The sequence below is a fragment of the Gymnodraco acuticeps genome, unplaced genomic scaffold, assembly GCF_902827175.1.
Source record: "Gymnodraco acuticeps unplaced genomic scaffold, fGymAcu1.1, whole genome shotgun sequence".
NCBI lineage: Eukaryota > Metazoa > Chordata > Actinopteri > Perciformes > Bathydraconidae > Gymnodraco > Gymnodraco acuticeps.
Window position 1 is genome coordinate 1 of NW_022991622.1, and position 19931 is coordinate 19931.

General features: G+C 40.8%; 1 protein-coding gene across 3 annotated transcripts in view; it reads left to right on the forward strand.

Moving 5' to 3' along the window:
- Nucleotides 1-916: 916 nt before the first annotated feature.
- The window catches only part of LOC117534051 (serine/threonine-protein phosphatase 6 regulatory ankyrin repeat subunit C-like), a gene marked incomplete at both ends in the record, with an annotated part of 29434 nt that continues 10419 nt past the window's right edge, over nt 917-19931 (forward strand). The window contains 11 exon segments of one of the 3 annotated variants that reach the window (XM_034198081.1): nt 917-987; nt 3565-3765; nt 6967-7054; nt 7700-7842; nt 8412-8579; nt 11656-11868; nt 13533-13611; nt 13688-13802; nt 17757-17839; nt 18710-18827; nt 18925-18993. In XM_034198081.1, coding sequence (XP_034053972.1) covers nt 917-987; nt 3565-3765; nt 6967-7054; nt 7700-7842; nt 8412-8579; nt 11656-11868; nt 13533-13611; nt 13688-13802; nt 17757-17839; nt 18710-18827; nt 18925-18993 — 1348 coding nt within the window. 3 annotated transcript variants of the gene reach the window in all.

Below are 19931 nucleotides of genomic sequence, written 5' to 3' on the forward strand. Positions count from 1 at the left end.
AATCAGGTGAGCGCGCTGCATTCAGAAATGATGTTTCAAATCCTCCGTGTTTAACTGCCTAGTAGTATCAGTCATAAAGTGTTACTTTATTCAGAATCAGAATATCTTTACTGGTCCCACAGAGGTGACGTTTACATTAGTTACAGCCAGCAAAGAGCCAAAGACAGCTTAGTGTTGATTAGGAAGCACGCATACACATCATAAAGCAGTAATCCTCCACATTAGAAAAGCTGGAAACAGTATTTTCTGACTATTGCTTCAATTAAATTAAATAATTGTCTACAGAATTGACTTTTCTGGTTGCTTATGTAAAACCTGTTATTTCTCTAAGAAGACGAACAGAACAAAGTCAAATGTCTCGTAGATGTTCATATTAGTGATTATTCTGATTCTTTAGATAAGTAGTTTAACAGCAACAGGGTGAGAATGAAAAACAGCACGGATTCACACAGGTTAGAGATTAATACAATTAAAGATACAATTACAATGATATACATTAAGTAGCTTTTAAAATAAGAAATGAATGAAATGAACATGTATACATATTTGGGTCATGTATACATATTATCATTTCACTTTCGTTTTACAAACATTTTCACACTTTTCTCAAACGTTTTTTCCATTTGAATTGAGCTGTATCTAAAGAGCCAAACGTGAGCGAAAGTACAAGAAGTCATACATATAAAAGTCGAAAGATATATATATATATAAAGAATAGACATACGGACAAACTAATGAATAAATATAATTTTTAAAAGGATAATTACTAAAAAATTATAATAATACAAAATGTTAAACAAATAAAATGACATTAAAAATAATAATAAATTAATAAAAAATTAATAAAATTAAATATATATACCATAGCGTCCTATCTGACCTCTGACCCCTTGTTAACGTTGCTCTCTGTCTCCAGGTGCCACTGTAAATGCTAAAGACCACGTTTGGTTGACCCCGCTGCACAGAGCGGCCGCTTCCAGGAATGAAGTAAGAAGTAACTCTTTCTCCTGTCGTTATGTTGCTGTCGTGTCAAATGATCAAATAATCATTTCAAACATATAGTCAGATACTCTGATTAACTTTGACTCTGTTAACTTGTATTTGTAGTCTTGTATATGGATCGACCGATATGGCTTTTTCAAGGCCGATACCGATTATTAGTAATCAAGGAGACCGATAACCGATGTTTGGAACCGATATACATTTGCAGTAAAATCAGAAAATCTTGGTGTCAAAATGTAGAATAACTTCTTTGAAATGCCTTTTTATGTTTAATGAACTTTTCAACATCTTAAAACTGGTTTCCTCTTTGTGACCCCGAGCAAATGAAGTATAAAATAAAAACGACTAAAACTTGTTCTGAACTTGTGATGTTTGAGTCTCACTCATTTAGTAGTCCCAGTTCAGCAGCACCAGATTGTGGTGCAGAAAGCAGAGTTGCTGCGAGGCTCCACTAGCAGCCGTCCCAGTCGTCACCGTTTCTCCGCTGCGAGACGCCATCAGAGCCAAAGTTGTATCGGCAATTTGATTTAAAAAAAGGCCGATACCGATAATCTGTAAAATGCGACCCCTAGTCTTGAATGTGTTTAACAGAGACGTATGTTAAGGGTTGATATTTCAGGAAGTGTAAAAGGTGGATTTGCAAATGGTTAAGGACGAGGTTTTTTTTTTCTGGTTTAATGATGAGCAGCTGTTTCCTCTCATGAATATACAGAGAGACTGTTCCTGCATTGAGATCCCTTTCTCTTGTGTATTGACTTTCTTTATTACTTTATTAAATATAACAAAAGACAAACAACAACATGTGTCCCCTCTTCTTCATGTCTCTTCTACATCAACATGTGTCCCCTCTTCTTCATGTCTCTTCTACATCAACATGTGTCCCCTCTTCTTCATGTCTCCTCTACATCAACATGTGTCCCCTCTTCTTCATGTCTCTTCTACATCAACATGTGTCCCCTCTTCTTCATGTCTCTTCTACATCAACATGTGTCTCCTCTTCTTCATGTCTCTTCTACATCAACATGTGTCCCTCTTCTTCATGTCTCTTCTACATCAACATGTGTCCCTCTTCTTCATGTCTCTTATACATCAACATGTGTCCCTCTCTTCTCCATGTCTCTTCTACATCAACATGTGTCCCCTCTCTTCATGTCTCTTCTACATCAACATGTGTCCCCTCTTCTTCATGTCTCTTCTACATCAACATGTGTCCCTCTTCTTCATGTCTCTTCTACATCAACATGTGTCCCCTCTTCTTCATGTCTCTTCTACATCAACATGTGTCACCTCTTCTTCATGTCTCTTCTACATCAACACGTGTCCCCTCTTCTTCATGTCTCTTCTACATCAACATGTGTCCCCTCTTCTTCATGTCTCTTCTACATCAACATGTGTCCCCTCTTCTTCATGTCTCTTCTACATCAACATGTTGTCCCCTCTTCTTCATGTCTCTTCTACATCAACACGTGTCCCCTCTTCTTCATGTCTCTTCTACATCAACATGTGTCCCCTCTTCTTCATGTCTCTTCTACATCAACATGTGTCCCCTCTTCTTCATGTCTCTTCTACATCAAAATGTGTCCCCCTCTTCTTCATGTCTCTTCTTCATCAACATGTGTCCCCCTCTTCTCTCATGTCTCTTCTACATCAAACATGTGTCCCTCTTCTTCATGTCTCTTCTACATCAACATGTGTCCGCTCTTCTTCAATGTCTCTTCTACATCAACATGTGTCCCATCTTCTTCATGTCCTCTTCTTCATCAACATGTAGTCCCCTCTTCTTCATGTCCTCTTCTACCATCAAACATGTGTCCCCCTCTTCTTCATGTCTCTGTCTACTATCAACATGTGTCCCCCTCTTCTTCATGTCTCTTCTTCATCAACATGTGTCCCCTCTTCTTCATGTCTCTTCTACATCAACATGTGTCCCCTCTTCTTCATGTCTCTTCTACACAACATGTGTCCCCTCTTCTTCATGTCTCCTTCTACATCAACATGTGTCCCCTCTGCTTCATGTCTCTTCTACGTCAACATGTGTCCCCTCTTCTTCATGTCTCTTCTACATCAACATGTGTCCCCTCTTCTTCATGTCTCTTCTACATCAACATGTGTCCCCTCTTCTTCATGTCTCTTCTACATCAACATGTGTCCCCTCTTCTTCATGTCTCTTCTACATCAACATGTGTCCCCTCTGGTGTAAAGAGACTCTGAAAGTTTCAGGAACAAAGATTCTCTCTCTTTTTGATCCATTTCTATAAAAACCTGTCTGAAAATGAGCTGATCAGATTTTGGCCACTTTGTGATGTCATAACAATGTTTTGTCTTGTGTAACCATTAGCCAATCAGCAACCAAGGTAACCCCGCCCCCCCCCCTTATCACCTGAATCTCCTCCTAGAACAGGGCTGAAACAGTGGGGATTATGGGTAATGCTGCAATGATCTGTTTGGTGTTTCAGCCAATCAGAGACAGGCTCTGGATATATCTGAGACCGGTGATATATTGATGAAAAACTGTATAATAGGTGACCTTTAACCTCCTGCTGCTCTCTTCCTGTTTCCCAGAGGGCCGTTGGGCTGCTGCTGCGTCGCGGTGCCGAGGCGACGGCGCGAGATAAGTTCTGGCAGACTCCGCTGCACGTGGCGGCCGCGAACCGCTCGACGCGCTGCGCTGAGGCGCTGCTCGCTACGCTCAGCAACCTCAACATGGCCGACAGATACGGGAGGACGCCGCTGCACCACGCCGCGCAGAGCGGGTTCATGGAGGTCAGGAAACACATAAACACTATTTCAATCTAACAGGATGAGTGAGGGTAAAATTACATTCAAGATTTCATAACACCAAGGAATTAATTGGCAACAAAATTGGACCAGTTCACCTTCATCCCCACTCATCTTTTCAAAACAAACAAACACTGACCAGACCTCCCCTTCACATCAATGATGAGACCCTCTGTTTCCTGTAGGTATTGAACTGCTCTTTTCACTGCACTGTTAGTGTACAGTTGTATTATTATTGTGCTGCTGTGTTTATTGTATTGTTGTAACTCTGACTAGGGCTGCTCGATTATGCCAAAAATCATAATCTCAATTATGTGGGTCAATAATTGATATCACGATTATTAAAAACGTTTATCCATTTACTTTGAAAACATCCATTTATTGAAGAAAAAATAATGTAAACAGTATGTTTTTAACAGTTGATTACCCTGAACTTTAAGTAGAATTCAACTGAAAAACCTTTAAAAAAATTAAATTAAATGAATAAATAAAAATAATTGCGATTAAAATACGATTAATTGAGCAGCCCTAACTCTTCCTTCTGGATAAATACAGTTCTATCTTATCAGACTTTGTTTAAGATGAGGAGAGGAGCTCAAAGGCTTCTGTTGAGGCTTTTAATCATGGTATTACTCTTTGTTTACGACCGTTACGTCCCCAATAAGGTCTAGGGCAGCGGTTCCCAACCTGTGGGCCGTGGCCCCCTAGTGGTCCGCATAGGCATTGCAAGTAGGCCCGCCAAATAATTTAATTTGTATTTTGTTTTGTTTTGTACAGGCTAAAGACACACACATGGTCATAACAATGACATATAGGAGATGACATTCCCATCTCAGACAAAAGCAGAATAAATAAAGATACAGTCAGTAGGATCGCTTCAACATTTCACAAACAAAAATAGGTTGACCACCAAAAAACACAACATGGCATATTTACTGTTCCTTTAATCCCGACTTTTCGTTTTGAATCTACTCTTCAAACACCTTAAATTAAGATTACTCCTTGATTGACTTTTAAAAATATGTATTTTAGCCAGAAGAATAGTTGTATTTATTAACTGTGTGCGGTCTTCATCTAAAAGCCCAAATAACATATTAAAGGGTGTAAATGTAAATTCAATAATTGCCGCCAAATAATTTGCAAAACATTATGATTTGTGTGGAAACATTTTCATTATTAAGATTTTTTTTTAAATGTTTAACCTCTTTTCCTTTCTCTTTCTCGATCTTCCTTAGCAACGGTCCTTACAGTCCTTAGCAACGGCCATTACAGTCCTTAGCAACGGTCCTTACAGTCCTTAGCAACGGTCATTACAGTCATTATCAACGGTCATTACAGTCATTATCAACGGTCATTACAGTCCTTAGCAACGGTCATTACAGTCCTTAGCAACGGTCATTACAGTCCTTAGCAACGGCCATTACAGTCCTTAGCAACGGTCATTCCAGTCCTTAGCAACGGTCATTCCAGTCCTTAACAGCGGTCTGTTCTACTGGATTTAACAACGTGTCACATGTTCTGAATCGACCAATCAGAACTTTATTTAGCCTCCGTATTGTTAATGGTTCAATACGGGCTGCGATAATGTTTTTGATTCTTAAGTGGGCCCTGAGTTGGAAAAGGTTGGGAGCCGCTGATCTAGGGGAAACTGGAGACTCACATACAACAACCAATACTATTTTAACTAATTATTACACTAAGTATTATCTTATCACTACACTATGAATAGTTTTATTTTTATGTTATTCTAAAAATAGAATCTGGCATCTTGACTTCTCTGTAAAATGTGCCCTTGGAATAATAACATCAATATTTTTCAACTCAAATTGATCTTTTCTAATAAATATAGACCTAACAACATTTGGGAAATCATTACAAATCATTTACATTTTTATTATTATTATTGAATTCTTTGTTTTTTGGAAAAGAAAACTCTTTTTGACTTTCTGGATTCATTTTAAATGTTTGTTTGGCTTGAATGTAATCCTACTAATTATAAAATACAAGTACTATTAGTGTCACCTTGTCTTTATCCGACCCTGTGCTCAAATATCAGCTCAAACACACAGAACAGACGTGCAACATGTGCACATATTAGTGCTGGGGGGGAAACGATTATTTTGAAAACGATTAATCGGGCGATTATTTGATCGATTAGTCGACTAATCTAACGATTATTTTTCTGTTGTTCAATTCATAAAAAACGTAATGTAAAAAAAACGTAATGTAAAAAAGATTTGTTTCACGATACTGTGTCTCAGGGGATCTTAATATTTAAGAACCTATTAATGTGTTATACCAGATTAACGGAAATAATCTCAGCTAACTGACGATACAAACCATGTTTACCAAAACAAAACACAAGTCTCATAAGAAGCATCTAAATGACCCCTGAGCGAAAAATGCTAACGGACATTGGCACAGAACTCAAGATAAAAGTACCCTTATTACTTATCGTAGCTGCACATACAATATATCCGATTAAAGCTGAGACTCCACAGATTATGTAGGTATATAGTATCATCACTGAGTGATCCGGACTCGCGACAGGGGAAGCAAATACAGTCATCACAACACGTACCTTCACAGAGCTTCTAGGGAGATCGTCTCACCGCCGTAGCTGTCAATCTGATCAAAAGACGTGTTCAATGGCAACACAATGAGAAACAACGCGGCTGAATCGGTTAATCCATAGGTTTTTAACGTCTATGTATAAAAAAATGATTGAATTTATAATCCATAATTCCATTTTATGTAAAAATCGGTGAGCAAATGTTAGCTGCTAATGGTAGCCACCACAGCTAGCTGCTGCTTCTGCTAGGCTATGCAGCAGTCTCAGTGAGATATACATATATAAATATCTTTGCGTTTTGGACTAACTTTAAAATATTCCCATGCTTTTGAAGACCTAGGGCTAGATGTTTTCGTTTGGGGGCTTCGTGCGCAATCCTGTGAGGAGGAGGTGGTAGCCGTTTCAGTCTCCATTGTGTTTGAAGTGCGATTGCGAACTGCTTGTTGCTTTGGGTGACCCACGTGTGTGTAGCGACGCGTCGACGCGGAAATATGTCGTCGACGATATTTTGAAGTCGACGCGTCGCTACAGCACTAGCACATATCAACCTTATTTAATCAGTATGTCCTTAAAATGAGACCTTACTATTTAAATGTGTATTGTCCGTCCCACAGATGGTGAAGCTGCTGCTGAACAAAGGGGCCAACCTGAGCGCCATCGATAAGAAGGAGAGACAGCCCATCCATTGTGCTGCTTACTTGGGTGAGACAGTCTCTCTTACTGCCAAAACTAAACAGAAAAACACATTTTATTGTGAAAAATCTGAAAAAAGCTCCTTTTGTTTGAGACGAGTCTGACTCATAAGAGGGGCGACAACACGGCCAAGTCCTGACGTAATGAAGCGAGAAACAACGAGACCGACTGTTGGCTCGTAAACACTCTCTGGTTGTGGACTTATTGCTTTAAAGGTCCCCTATTATACGGTTTCTCATCACTATAGTACAGCTCTCAGATATATATACAGAGCCTGTCTCTGATTGGCTGAAACACCAAACAGATCATTGCAGCATTACCCATAATCCCCTCTGTTTCAGCCCTGTTTCCAAAGTGCTGATTCTGTGTCTGTAGCTTTAAATGCTAATGAGCTGCTGCTGGCCACGCCCCTCTGAGAGATGATTGGTTAAAAAACACAATGGTGCTCTAGGAGGAGATTCAGGTGGTGGTTATTGGCCAATGGAAGAAGTGGATTTTGCAGACTTTTGTCAAAAGTGTATGAAAAAAAAAATATATATATAAAATTTAAAAAAAGATAATTAATTAAAATATATATAAAAATAATAATACATGAATAAACATTTTAAAAAAGTTGATTTAAATAAATGTAATTTTATTGTGTGTGTGTTGCAGGGCATTCGGAGGTGGTGAAGCTGCTGGTGTCTCGCTCTGCAGATAAGAGCTGTAAGGATAAGCAGGGCTACACTCCTCTGCACGCTGCTGCTGCCAGCGGACACCTGGACATCGTGAAGTACCTGCTTAGGATGGGCACAGAGGTGAGACACTCACTATGAAATACTGTTTAAAACTAGCTATATTATCTGTTTCATAAACCAGCAGCCTGAGGGATTTTATTTCACTCTCTGTGGCCTCGTAAGGCATTTGATTACATCATATTTTTCAATGATTAACCCTTAAATGTCTCTAACTCAAGTGATATTGAATATGCTCCATGTGTCCCGGCCCTCACACTAGAGGCGGTGAATAGGAATCAGATTACTTGATATATACCAACAAATATTGACTTAACAGTTTTGTTATTGCATTACAGTTGCTCCATTTTCATAGGATAATTACAAATAGAATAAATAACTGTGTTTAGGATTTTGTGTCTCTTAATATCTCACTATTTTGTTGTGTTTTAAAGTCTGCATTTCAGTAAACTATTTGTCTTTACCCACTAAGTCCTTCTAGGCTCATACCTGATGATTACGTAATATTTTTCAATGATTAACCCTTTCATATCGTCTCTAAATCAAGTGATATTGAATATGCTCCATGTGGCCCGGCCCTCACACTAGAGGCGGTTTTTCTGATAGGACAGTTTTGATTTGAACATGGACAGATTGGTGCGGTGTCGGATGTGTTTGGGGAGAGAGCTGCAGAGGGGGGTGGAGGAGGAGGCTCCGCCCCCCCGGGCCCGTCGCTCGGCCCCGTGAGGTGGAGACAGGAAGTGAGCGTCAGAGGAGCGAAGGCAGCAGGAAGGAGTGTGGTGGTGGAGCAGGTGGGCGAGGTAATAAGAACTGGATACTGTGATGGAAACTTCTGCTGAAGCAATGGAGACGAAACTCAGAGAGACACAGGGAGAGCAGGAACTTTGAGTGAAATGATATCGGGTATTCACACCATGGCTTGTTCATTCCTATGAGAGCTGCTCATTGGTGCATGAGGACAAAATGGCCTGAGATTTTAGAGAGCAAAACGTCAGAGATTACTAGAGATGGCAAAAGTACCCACATCCTTTACTCAAATAGAAGTACACATATTGGTGTTTAAAAGTACTCTGGTAAAAGTAGAAGTACTGACTAAACTTCTTTACTCAAGTCAAAGTAAAGAGGCTTTGAAATGTACTTCAGTAAAAAGTACCCATAACTAGCAGCTGTTTTAAAGAGTACCTGACCTCCCTTTATATTAATAGAACAATAATGTCATTGTTAGCTAATGAATGTTTCCATGCTGAACAACGGCAACATGACAACGTTTCCATTGGTCCCTCTTCTTTAGAGAAGACCAGGAAATGATGGATACACGGATCGTGTTCAAATCAATAGGCACGCAATGACTCTAAAGAATAATGATCACGCATCAAACACACATTCAGACTAAAGGAACCAGCTGTTTGGAAAATGAGAGAAGTAGAAAGTACAAGTATTTGAGTTCAACATGTAAGAAGTAGAAAGTACAGGTATTTGAGTTCAACATGTGAGAAGTAGAAAGTACAGGTATTTGAGTTCAACATGTAAGAAGTAGAAAGTACAGGTATTTGAGTTCAACATGTAAGAAGTAGAAAGTACAGGTATTTGAGTTCAACATGTAAGAAGTAGAAAGTACAGGTATTTGAGTTCAACATGTAAGAAGTAGAAAGTACAAGTATTTGAGTTCAACATGTGAGAAGTAGAAAGTACAGGTATTTGAGTTCAACATGTGAGAAGTAGAAAGTACAGGTATTTGAGTTCAACATGTAAGAAGTAGAAAGTACAAGTATTTGAGTTCAACATGTAAGAAGTAGAAAGTACAGGTATTTGAGTTCAACATGTAAGAAGTAGAAAGTACAGGTATTTGGTTCAACATGTAAGAAGTAGAAAGTACAAGTATTTGTGTTCAACATGTGAGAGTAAAGTACAGGTATTTGAGTTCAACATGTAAGAAGTAGAAAGTACAGGTATTTGAGTTTCAACATGTAAGAAGTAGAAAGTACAGGTATTTGAGTTTCAACATGTAAGAAGTAGAAAGTACAGGTATTTGAGTTCAACATGTAAGAAGTAGAAAGTACAGGTATTTGAGTTCAACATGTAAGAAGTAGAAAGTACAAGTATTTGAGTTCAACATGTAAGAAGTAGAAAGTACAGGTATTTGAGTTCAACATGTAAGAAGTAGAAAGTACAGGTATTTGGGTTCAACATGTAAGAAGTAGAAAGTACAGGTATTTGAGTTCAACATGTAAGAAGTAGAAAGTACAAGTATTTGAGTTCAACATGTAAGAAGTAGAAAGTACAAGTATTTGAGTTCAACATGTAAGAATTAGAAAGTACAGGTATTTGAGTTCAACATGTAAGAAGTAGAAAGTACAGGTATTTGGGTTCAACATGTAAGAAGTAGAAAGTACAGGTATTTGTGTTCAAGATGTAAGAAGTAGAAAGTACAGGTATTTGAGTTCAACATGTAAGAAGTAGAAAGTACAGGTATTTGAGTTCAACATGTAAGAAGTAGAAAGTACAGGTATTTGAGTTCAACATGTAAGAAGTAGAAGTACAAGTATTTGAGTTCAACATGTAAGAAGTAGAAAGTACAAGTATTTGAGTTCAACATGTAAGAATTAGAAAGTACAGGTATTTGAGTTCAACATGTAAGAAGTAGAAAGTACAGGTATTTGAGTTCAACATGTAAGAAGTAGAAAGTAGTGGAGTAAAGTACTGATACCAGAAACATGTACTTAAGTACAGTAAGGAAGTATTTGTGCTCCACTACTTCCCACCTTAGTTCATGCCTTGCTGTCAGAGCAGAAGTACCCGTATGTAGCTCATACAGCGCAGTTTAGTTGTCCCTTAAGCCCCGCCTCTTGTCATTAAGCCCCGCCCCTGATCTCCCTCTCGAATGGAGAGAGAAAATAAATCTAGATTCGGCTTTTAGTGCATTTTACAACTTTAAAGACCGAATAATTATAATAAGGGCTATAAAATAGTTCATACTGGGTAGTTTATTTAGTTATAAAAATTATCCGCTGATTTACAGACATCTCTGGGCCCAGTGACGTCACGGACTGATACGGATGTTGTAGTACCGCAGTTTGGCCACTAGGAATATTTTCCTCAGAGTCCAGAGCACTTTCTCGGGGCTTGTTCGAGACGGAGAGGGACTTTAAATAATGGCAGGAAGTGAGAGGAGGGTCTGCAGGAAGAGGGGGGGGGACTAGCAGAGCTCTGGATGATCTGCAGTTTATCCACAGATTAAGATAATCTGCCATAGGCGGCGATATAGAGCGGCCGTATTTTTGTAGTGGGTCCTGAAGGCAGCTTCTCCCTGGTTCCCTCCGCAAACACATTAACACCAGTTTGTGATTTTTGTGATGACGTTTAGTCGTCTCACTTGTTAGCTACCGCCGTTTTTAAATTCACCAGTGGGGTATTTACTGACAGGTTTTATGTCGTAGCCACCGAGCTTGTTTTGGAAATGTAACCGACAAAACTGGCTGACTTTTAGACGAGGAGCTCATTTTACTCATATTTTATGTCAGAAAATAGCTGGTAAAACCATAACCAGAGTTTTCCCTTTATGACGTCACTTTCCTGCAAATACAAATCAGGTGACCTTAGGACGTAAACAAGAGGGTAGTTTAGTTTATTTGTTTATAGTGTCGTCAACTACAAAAAACAGTAAATGGGGAAAGCTTCAGCCAACATTGCTAATTTCCAGCTGTTGTCCCCGGCAACATGATAATAGACACCTTTTTAAAATCACAACACATCAACAGCATTAGTTATAAAGAAAGGATGAAAGACAAGGCTCCAATCATCTGTGTGTCATCAGTTTCTGTGTTAGTAGAGAAGACCTGGTCTCCCTGTCTGATCTGGTCTCTGTGTTTCCTTCAGATCGACGAGCCGAACGGCTTCGGGAACACGGCGCTTCACGTGGCGTGCTACACGGGGCAGGAGGCGGTGGCCAACGAGCTGGTGAACCACGGGGCCAACGTGAACCAGCCCAACCGCTGCGGGTACACCCCCTTGCACCTGGCCGCCGTCTCCACCAACGGAGCGCTGTGTCTGGAGCTGCTGGTCAACAACGGGGCCGACGTCAACCAGCAGGTAGGAAACTGTCACGGATCCGAAACCTTAGACACTCAAGTTATAACAAAATAGAAACACGGACACACTGCTGATTGAAGGATTATAGGTTGTCAGTGTCCTTCACTGTGGGCTTAGCAGCTTTCTTAAGCTTAATCAAATACATCTCACTAACCAGGGAATACTAATGTCCTCTGAATAAACTCCAGATTAAATAACATGATTTTATATTCTGGCCTGAGAAAGATATGGCACAAAGACCTTGGTAGTGAGATTAGGGAGGATCTATGGCAGGATGTAGGTTTGGTTACAAGGGATGCGAGAAGCAAGTTTATCCATCATAAAATTGTGCATAGATATTATTTTACAGCCCTGAAATTGTTTAAAATGGGCTTAACTCAGGACAACTAATGGCAACTAAAGGGGCGGTTTTTCAGGGGTGGTTTTGGCGCAGTGGTTAGAGCGTTGATCATCAGATCAAGGGGCGTTGGTGAACTCCAGTTCGAAACCCGCCTCGGCCGCCACTGCATCCGGCCGTTGTGTCCTTGGGCAAGACACTCTACCCGCATTTGCTCCTGTGGGTAATGTCCACAGTATTGACATGTATGTGTAATATGTAATTGTAAAGCGCTTTGAGCACCTGTAAAAGCGCTCTAATTAAAAAATGTAATCCATTATTATTATTAAAGAAGTGGGCACATTTCTTCATGCTCTATGGCAGGCAACGGGGGGGGGGGACCTTGCTCCGGTGCCGGCCGTCAGCGAGTCTGTGATTCTCCAGATGGCCAGTAGTCCGCCCCTGCTCACAAACGTATTAAGATCCAAAGCTTTAGTGCGTTTGGAATCAAAGGCTGACGTCCGTCCCGTTCAAATGACAATCATATTTCCATGCTCGCGCCTGCGCCGGGGGGGAGGGGTTACAAGGCTCGCGTCTTGTGCTGCATTCACTTGCACTCGGACATTAGGGATTAGCCAAGTATTATTGCTGGCGGGCCAACAATGTCCCGTGGGCCGCCTGTTGCCGACCCGTGCTCTATGGCAGGGGTGTCAAACTCAAATCCGGCCCGTGACTTCACTTCATGAGGCCCCACAAGAACTTACAAAGAATATAATATGTTTATTATACGTTTACATGCCGATTTACAGGAGCACGTTGCCCATAAACTACATGTCCCACAATGCATCTCTCATTTGACTTTTTTCTTAGAATTTGACATTTTTTCTTCAAAATGTTGCTTTTTTTGTTGGATTTTGATTTTTCTTTTACAATAATTGTGACATGTGCACTGAAGAGACTTGCAGTTATGTGCCCTAGACTTCTGCTTTCAGACGTAGTTAATTATGAAGTTATTACCCTATCGGATAATAATCCAATGCAGAGGCAATAATGTGATATAATATTATATATATCAAATATTTATATATGTATTTTTATATAGTCTTAAAGTTACAACCGGCCCTCTGAGTGCAACCATAATGCCAATGTGGCCCGTGATGAAATTGAGTTTGACCCCCTGCTCTATGGTACTGCCTTTTTGGAAGGTGGTATCAACAAAACCTTGAAGGGTGCTGCCTTTAAGTTGGATGCCTTTGGTTATGTTTGTTCTGCATTTATGTATAAAATATGAAAAATGTAATAAAAATCTTAAAGACAAAAGAAACATGATTTATATTCTGTCTTTCAGAGCAAAAAAGGGAAGAGCCCCCTGCACATGGCGGCCATTCACGGACGCTTCACACGCTCCCAGATCCTCATCCAGAACGGTAAGCATCACTGAGACGAGAAGAGATGCTGCTGCCTCTTTTAGCTGCTCTCTGAACGCTCTCTGCTCTCCGTCAGGCGGGGAGATCGACTGCGTGGATAAGTACGGCAACACTCCTCTCCACGTTGCTGCTAAGTACGGCCATGAGCTTCTGATCAGCACTCTGATGACCAACGGAGCAGACACGGCCAGGTAGAGAACACCTAGACTGATGGCACTGAATAGACATGTCTCTTCTTCATCAACATGTGTCCCCTCTTCTTCATGTCTCTTCTACATCAACATGTGTCCCCTCTTCTCCATGTCTCTTCTACATCAACATGTGTCCCCTCTTCTTCATGTCTCTTCTTCATCAACATGTGTCCCCTCTTCTCCATGTCTCTTCTACATCAACATGTGTCCCCTCTTCTTCATGTCTCTTCTACATCAACATGTGTCCCCCTCTTCTTCATGTCTCTTCTACATCAACATGTGTCCCCTCTTCTTCATGTCTCTTCTACATCAACATGTTGTCCCCTCTTCTTCATGTCTCTTCTACATCAACATGTGTCCCCTCTTCTCATGTCTCTTCTACATCAACATGTGTCCCCTCTTCTTCATGTCTCTTCTACATCAAACATGTGTCCCCTCTTCTTCATGTCTCTTCTACATCACCATGTGTCCCCTCTTCTTCATGTCTCTTCTACATCACCATGTGTTCCCCTCTTCTTCATGTCTCTTCTACATCACCATGTGTCCCCTCTTCTTCATGTCTCTTCTACATCAACATGTGTCCCCTCTTCTTCATGTCTCTTCTACATCAACATGTGTCCCCTCTTCTTCATGTCTCTTCTACATCAACCATGTGTCCCCTCTTCTTCATGTCTCTTCTACATCAACATGTGTCCCCTCTTCTTCATGTCTCTTCCTACATCAACATGTGTCCCCCTCTTCTTCCATGTCTATTCTACACTCAACATGTGTCCCCTCTTCTCCATGTCTCTTCTACATCAACATGTTATCCCCTCGTCCCATCTTCTACTCATGTCTCTTCTACATCAACATGTGTCCCCCTCTTCTTCATGTCTCTTCTACATCACAGTGTGTCCCCTCTTCTTCATGTCTCTTCTACATCAAACATGTGTCCCCTCTTCTCCATGTCTCTTCTACATCAACATGTGTCCCCTCTTCTTCATGTCTCCTTCTACATCAACATGTGTCCCCTCTTCTTCCATGTCTCTTCTACATCAACATGTGTCCCCTCTTCTTCATGTCTCTTCTACATCAACATGTGTCCCCTCTTCTTCATGTCTCTTCTACATCAACATGTGTCCCTCTTCTTCATGTCTCTTCTACATCAACATGTGTCCCCTCTTCTTCATGTCTCTTCTACATCAACATGTGTCCCCTCTTCTTCATGTCTCTTCTACATCAACATGTGTCCCCTCTTCTTCATGTCTCTTCTACATCAACATGTGTCCCCTCTTCTTCATGTCTCTTCTACATCAACATGTGTCCCCTCTTCTTCATGTCTCTTCTAATCAACATGTGTCCCCTCTTCTTCATGTCTCTTCTACATCAACATGTGTCCCCTCTTCTTCATGTCTCTTCTACATCAACATGTGTGCCCTCTTCTTCATGTCTCTTCTACATCAACATGTGTCCCCTCTTCTTCATGTCTCTTCTACATCAACATGTGTCCCCTCTTCTTCATGTCTCTTCTACATCAACATGTGTCCCCTCTTTCAGTCTCTTCTAATCACATGGTTCCTCTTCTTACATGTCTCCTACATCAATGTGTCCCCTCTTCTTCATGTCTCTTCTACATCACCATGTGTCCCCTCTTCTTCATGTCTCTTCTACATCAAATGTGTCCCCTATTCTTCATGTATCTTCTACATCACATGTGTCCCCTCTTCTCATGTCTCTTCTACATAAACTATGTGTCCCCTCTTCTTCATGTCTCTTCTACATCAACATGTGTCCCCCTCTTCTTCATGTCTCTTCTACATCAACATGTGTCCCCTCTTCTTCATGTCTCTTCTACATCACATGTGTCCCCTCTTCTTCATGTCTCTTCTACATCAACATGTGTCCCCTCTTCTTCATGTCTCTTCTACATCAACATGTGTCCCCTCTTCTTCATGTCTCTTCTACATCAACATGTGTCCACCTCTTCTTCATGTCTCTTCTACATCAACATGTGTCCCCTCTTCTTCATGTCTCTTCTTACATCAACATGTGTCCCCTCTTCTTCATGTCTCTTCTACATCAACATGTTGTCCCCTCTTCTCATGTCTCTTCTAATCAACATGTGTCCCCTCTTCTTCATGTCTCTTCTATCATCAACATGTGTCCCCTCTTCTTCATGTCTCTTCTATATCACATGTGTCCCCTCTTCTTCATGTCTCTTCTATATCAACATGTGTCCCCTCTTCTTCATGTCTCTCTTCTACTATCAACATGTGTCCCTCTTCTTCATGTCTCTTCTATATCAACATGTGTCCCGCTCTTCTTAATGTCTCTTCTATATCAACATGTGTCCCCTCTTCTTCATGTCTCTTCTATATCAACATGTGTCCCCTCTTCTTCATGTCTCTTCTATATCAACATGTGTCCCCTCTTCTTCATGTCTCTTCTACATCAACATGTGTCCCCTCTTCTTCATGTCTCTTCTACATCAACATGTGTCCCCTCTTCTTCCATGTCTCTTATCGTGTCCCTCTTCTTCATATCAACATGTGTCCCCTCTTCTTCATGTCTCTTCTACATCAACATGTGTCCCCTCTTCTTCACGTCTCTTCTACATCAACATGTGTCCCCTCTTCTTCATGTCTCTTCTATATCAACATGTGTCCCCTCTTCTTCACGTCTCTTCTATATCAACATGTGTCCCCTCTTCTTCATGTCTCTTCTATATCAACATGTGTCTCCTCTTCTTCATGTCTCTTCTACATCAACATGTGTCTCCTCTTCTTCATGTCTCTTCTACATCAACATGTGTCTCCTCTTCTTCATGTCTCTTCTATATCAACATGTGTCCCCTCTTCTTCATGTCTCTTCTACATCAACATGTGTCCCCTCTTCTCATGTCTCTTCTACATCAACATGTGTCTCCTCTTCTTCATGTCTCTTCTACATCAACATGTGTCCCCTCTTCTTCATGTCTCTTCTACATCAACATGTGTCCCCTCTTCTTCATGTCTCTTCTACATCAACATGTGTCCCCTCTTCTTCATGTCTCTTCTACATCAACATGTGTCCCCTCTTCTTCATGTCTCTTCTACATCAACATGTGTCCCCTCTTCTCCATGTCTCTTCTACATCAACATGTGTCTCCTCTTCTTCATGTCTCTTCTTCATCAACATGTGTCCCCTCTTCTTCATGTCTCTTCTATATCAACATGTGTCCCCTCTTCTTCATGTCTCTTCTATATCAACATGTGTCCCCTCTTCTTCGTGTCTCTTCTATATCAACATGTGTCCCCTCTTCTTCATGTCTCTTCTACATCAACATGTGTCCCCTCTTCTTCATGTCTCTTCTATATCAACATGTGTCCCCTCTTCTTCATGTCTCTTCTACATCAACATGTGTCCCCTCTTCTTCATGTCTCTTCTACATCAACATGTGTCCCCTCTGTGGAAAGAGACTCTGAAAGTTTCAGGAACAAATATTCTCTCTCTTTCCCCCCCCCCCCCCTTATCACCTGAATCTCCTCCTAGAGCACCATTGAGTTCTTTGTAACCAAATATCTCTCAGAGGGGCGTGGGGAGGGGCTCCTTATTTTCATCTAAAGTAACAGACAGAGAATCAGCACTTTGGAAACAGGGCTGAAACAGAGGGGATTATGGGTAATGCTGCAATGATCTGTTTGGTGTTTCAGCCAATCAGAGACAGGCTCTGTATATATCTGAGACCTGTGATATATTGATGAGAAACAGGGGACCTTTAAAACACAGATGCATTAATGGGAGTGGTCTAAGTGTTTGTTTGACACAGGGTTAGGGTAATCCAGAAGGAAGCTAACGATGAACCGCTATGGACGTATTTTATTTTCTACGAACTGCATCTACTCCAAACTAACTGTCGTGTACGTCGTGCTATAAGACAGTTGAGTTTAAATGGTTTTACTGTAACAACATTTTAATCTGCCGTGTTTGTTCCAGACGTGGGATCCATGGAATGTTCCCTTTGCACTTAGCGGTGCTCTACGGGTTTTCAGACTGCTGTCGCAAGTTACTCTCCTCAGGTTGGTCTTTGTCATCCTCATCTATGTGTTTATATATATATACAGTTGGACGTTGTGGAGGAAATTCTTCAGAGAAACTGATAAATGATTCATGGAGGAAGTTTGTCTTTTGCTATATATAATAAAGAAAGTCAATAAACAAGTGACATGGATCTGAAATGCAGGAACAGAGCAGCTTCACCCTCAGAGGAGAGAGAAGTTCTGCTCACAGTCTCTCTGTGTGTTGATGAGAGGAATCCACCTTTTACCCTTCCTGAAATGTAAATCCTTAACACACGTCTCTGTTAAACACATACAAGACTACAAATACAAGTTCACAGAGTAAAAGGCAATCGGAGTATACGACTATATGTTTTAAAGCAGAGGTGTCCAAACATGTTTTCACTGAGGGCCACATACAGAAAGATATCAGAAGGGCTGGGCCACTCCCTAGAGGCGAGGTACACTGCCTCATAAGTTCAGTTATAAGTAAATGTAGGTCAAGTATTCTTGATACATTCTTCACAGCGTACATCCCAGCTCTCCAGAGGGTTTGCTTTATCTTGTTAGCAGCTTCAGATTGCTGATAAAAAGAGCAAATATGAAAGGTTGATTTCAAGCTTATGTAAATAAGTCATTCGTCTTTATCAGCGAACATTTGTTTCCAACATGAATTGACGAATTGTATTTCTTTTTGTTTCAATACTGTGTAATATATTTGTACGTATATATTTAAGAAGTACAATATATGACAAGCGCAAGTTTCATTTGTGAGCCATATTTCATTATACTTTCAGAATTAGCTGAGAGCCGATTCAAAATGGACACCCCTGATTTAAATGACAGGACAGACGTATCTGCTAACGCTAGCTGTTCCTCCTCCTCCTGCAGGTCAGCTGTACAGTATCGTTTCCTCCATGAGTAAGGAGCACGTTCTCTCCGCTGGGTTTGACATAAACACCCCCGATAACTTTGGGAGGACCTGTCTACACGCTGCTGCCTCCGGAGGGTGAGACGCACCAGCTGATCTGGATCATAAAAGACCCTAAATGTGGTGGTGGTGGTGGTATCACATCCGTAACCCTTATTTCCTTTTGTCTTTACAGAAATGTTGAATGTCTGAACTTGCTCTTAAGCAGCGGGACCGACTTGAATAAGAGGGACATAATGGGAAGGTGAGTTTAGTAGAGACACTACATACTGATATACACCTGAACATCAGCAGGAGAGGACTCTTTAAAGTAGAGACACTACATACTGATATACACCTGGACATCAGCAGGAGAGGACTCTTTAAAGTAGAGACACTACATACTGATATACACCTGAACATCAGCAGGTGAGGACTCTTTAAAGTAGAGACACTACATACTGATATACACCTGAACATCAGCAGGAGAGGACTCTTTAAAGTAGATACACTACATACTGATATACACCTGGAGATCAGCAGGAGAGGACTCTTTAAAGTAGAGACACTACATACTGATATACACCTGAACATCAGCAGGAGAGGACTCTTTAAAGTAGAGACGTTACATACTGATATACACCTGAACATCAGCAGGAGAGGACTCTTTAAAGTAGAGACACTACATACTGATATACACCTGAACATCAACAGGAGAGGACTCTTTAAAGTAGAGACACTACATACTGATATACACCTGAACATCAGCAGGAGAGGACTCTTTAAAGTAGAGACACTACATACTGATATACACCTGAACATCAGCAGGAGAGGACTCTTTAAAGTAGAGACACTACATACTGATATACACCTGAACATCAGCAGGAGAGGACTCTTTAAAGTAGAGACACTACATACTGATATACACCTGAACATCAGCAGGAGAGGACTCTTTAAAGTAGAGACACTACATACTGATATACACCTGAACATCAGCAGGAGAGGACTCTTTAAAGTAGAGACACTACATACTGATATACACCTGAACATCAGCAGGAGAGGACTCTTTAAAGTAGAGACACTACATACTGATATACACCTGAACATCAACAGGAGAGGACTCTTTAAAGCAGTGAAGAGGAACATAATCACGGCACGGTGACAGTTCTGCCTTCCAGCTGTGAAAATGCATTCATTCTAAGA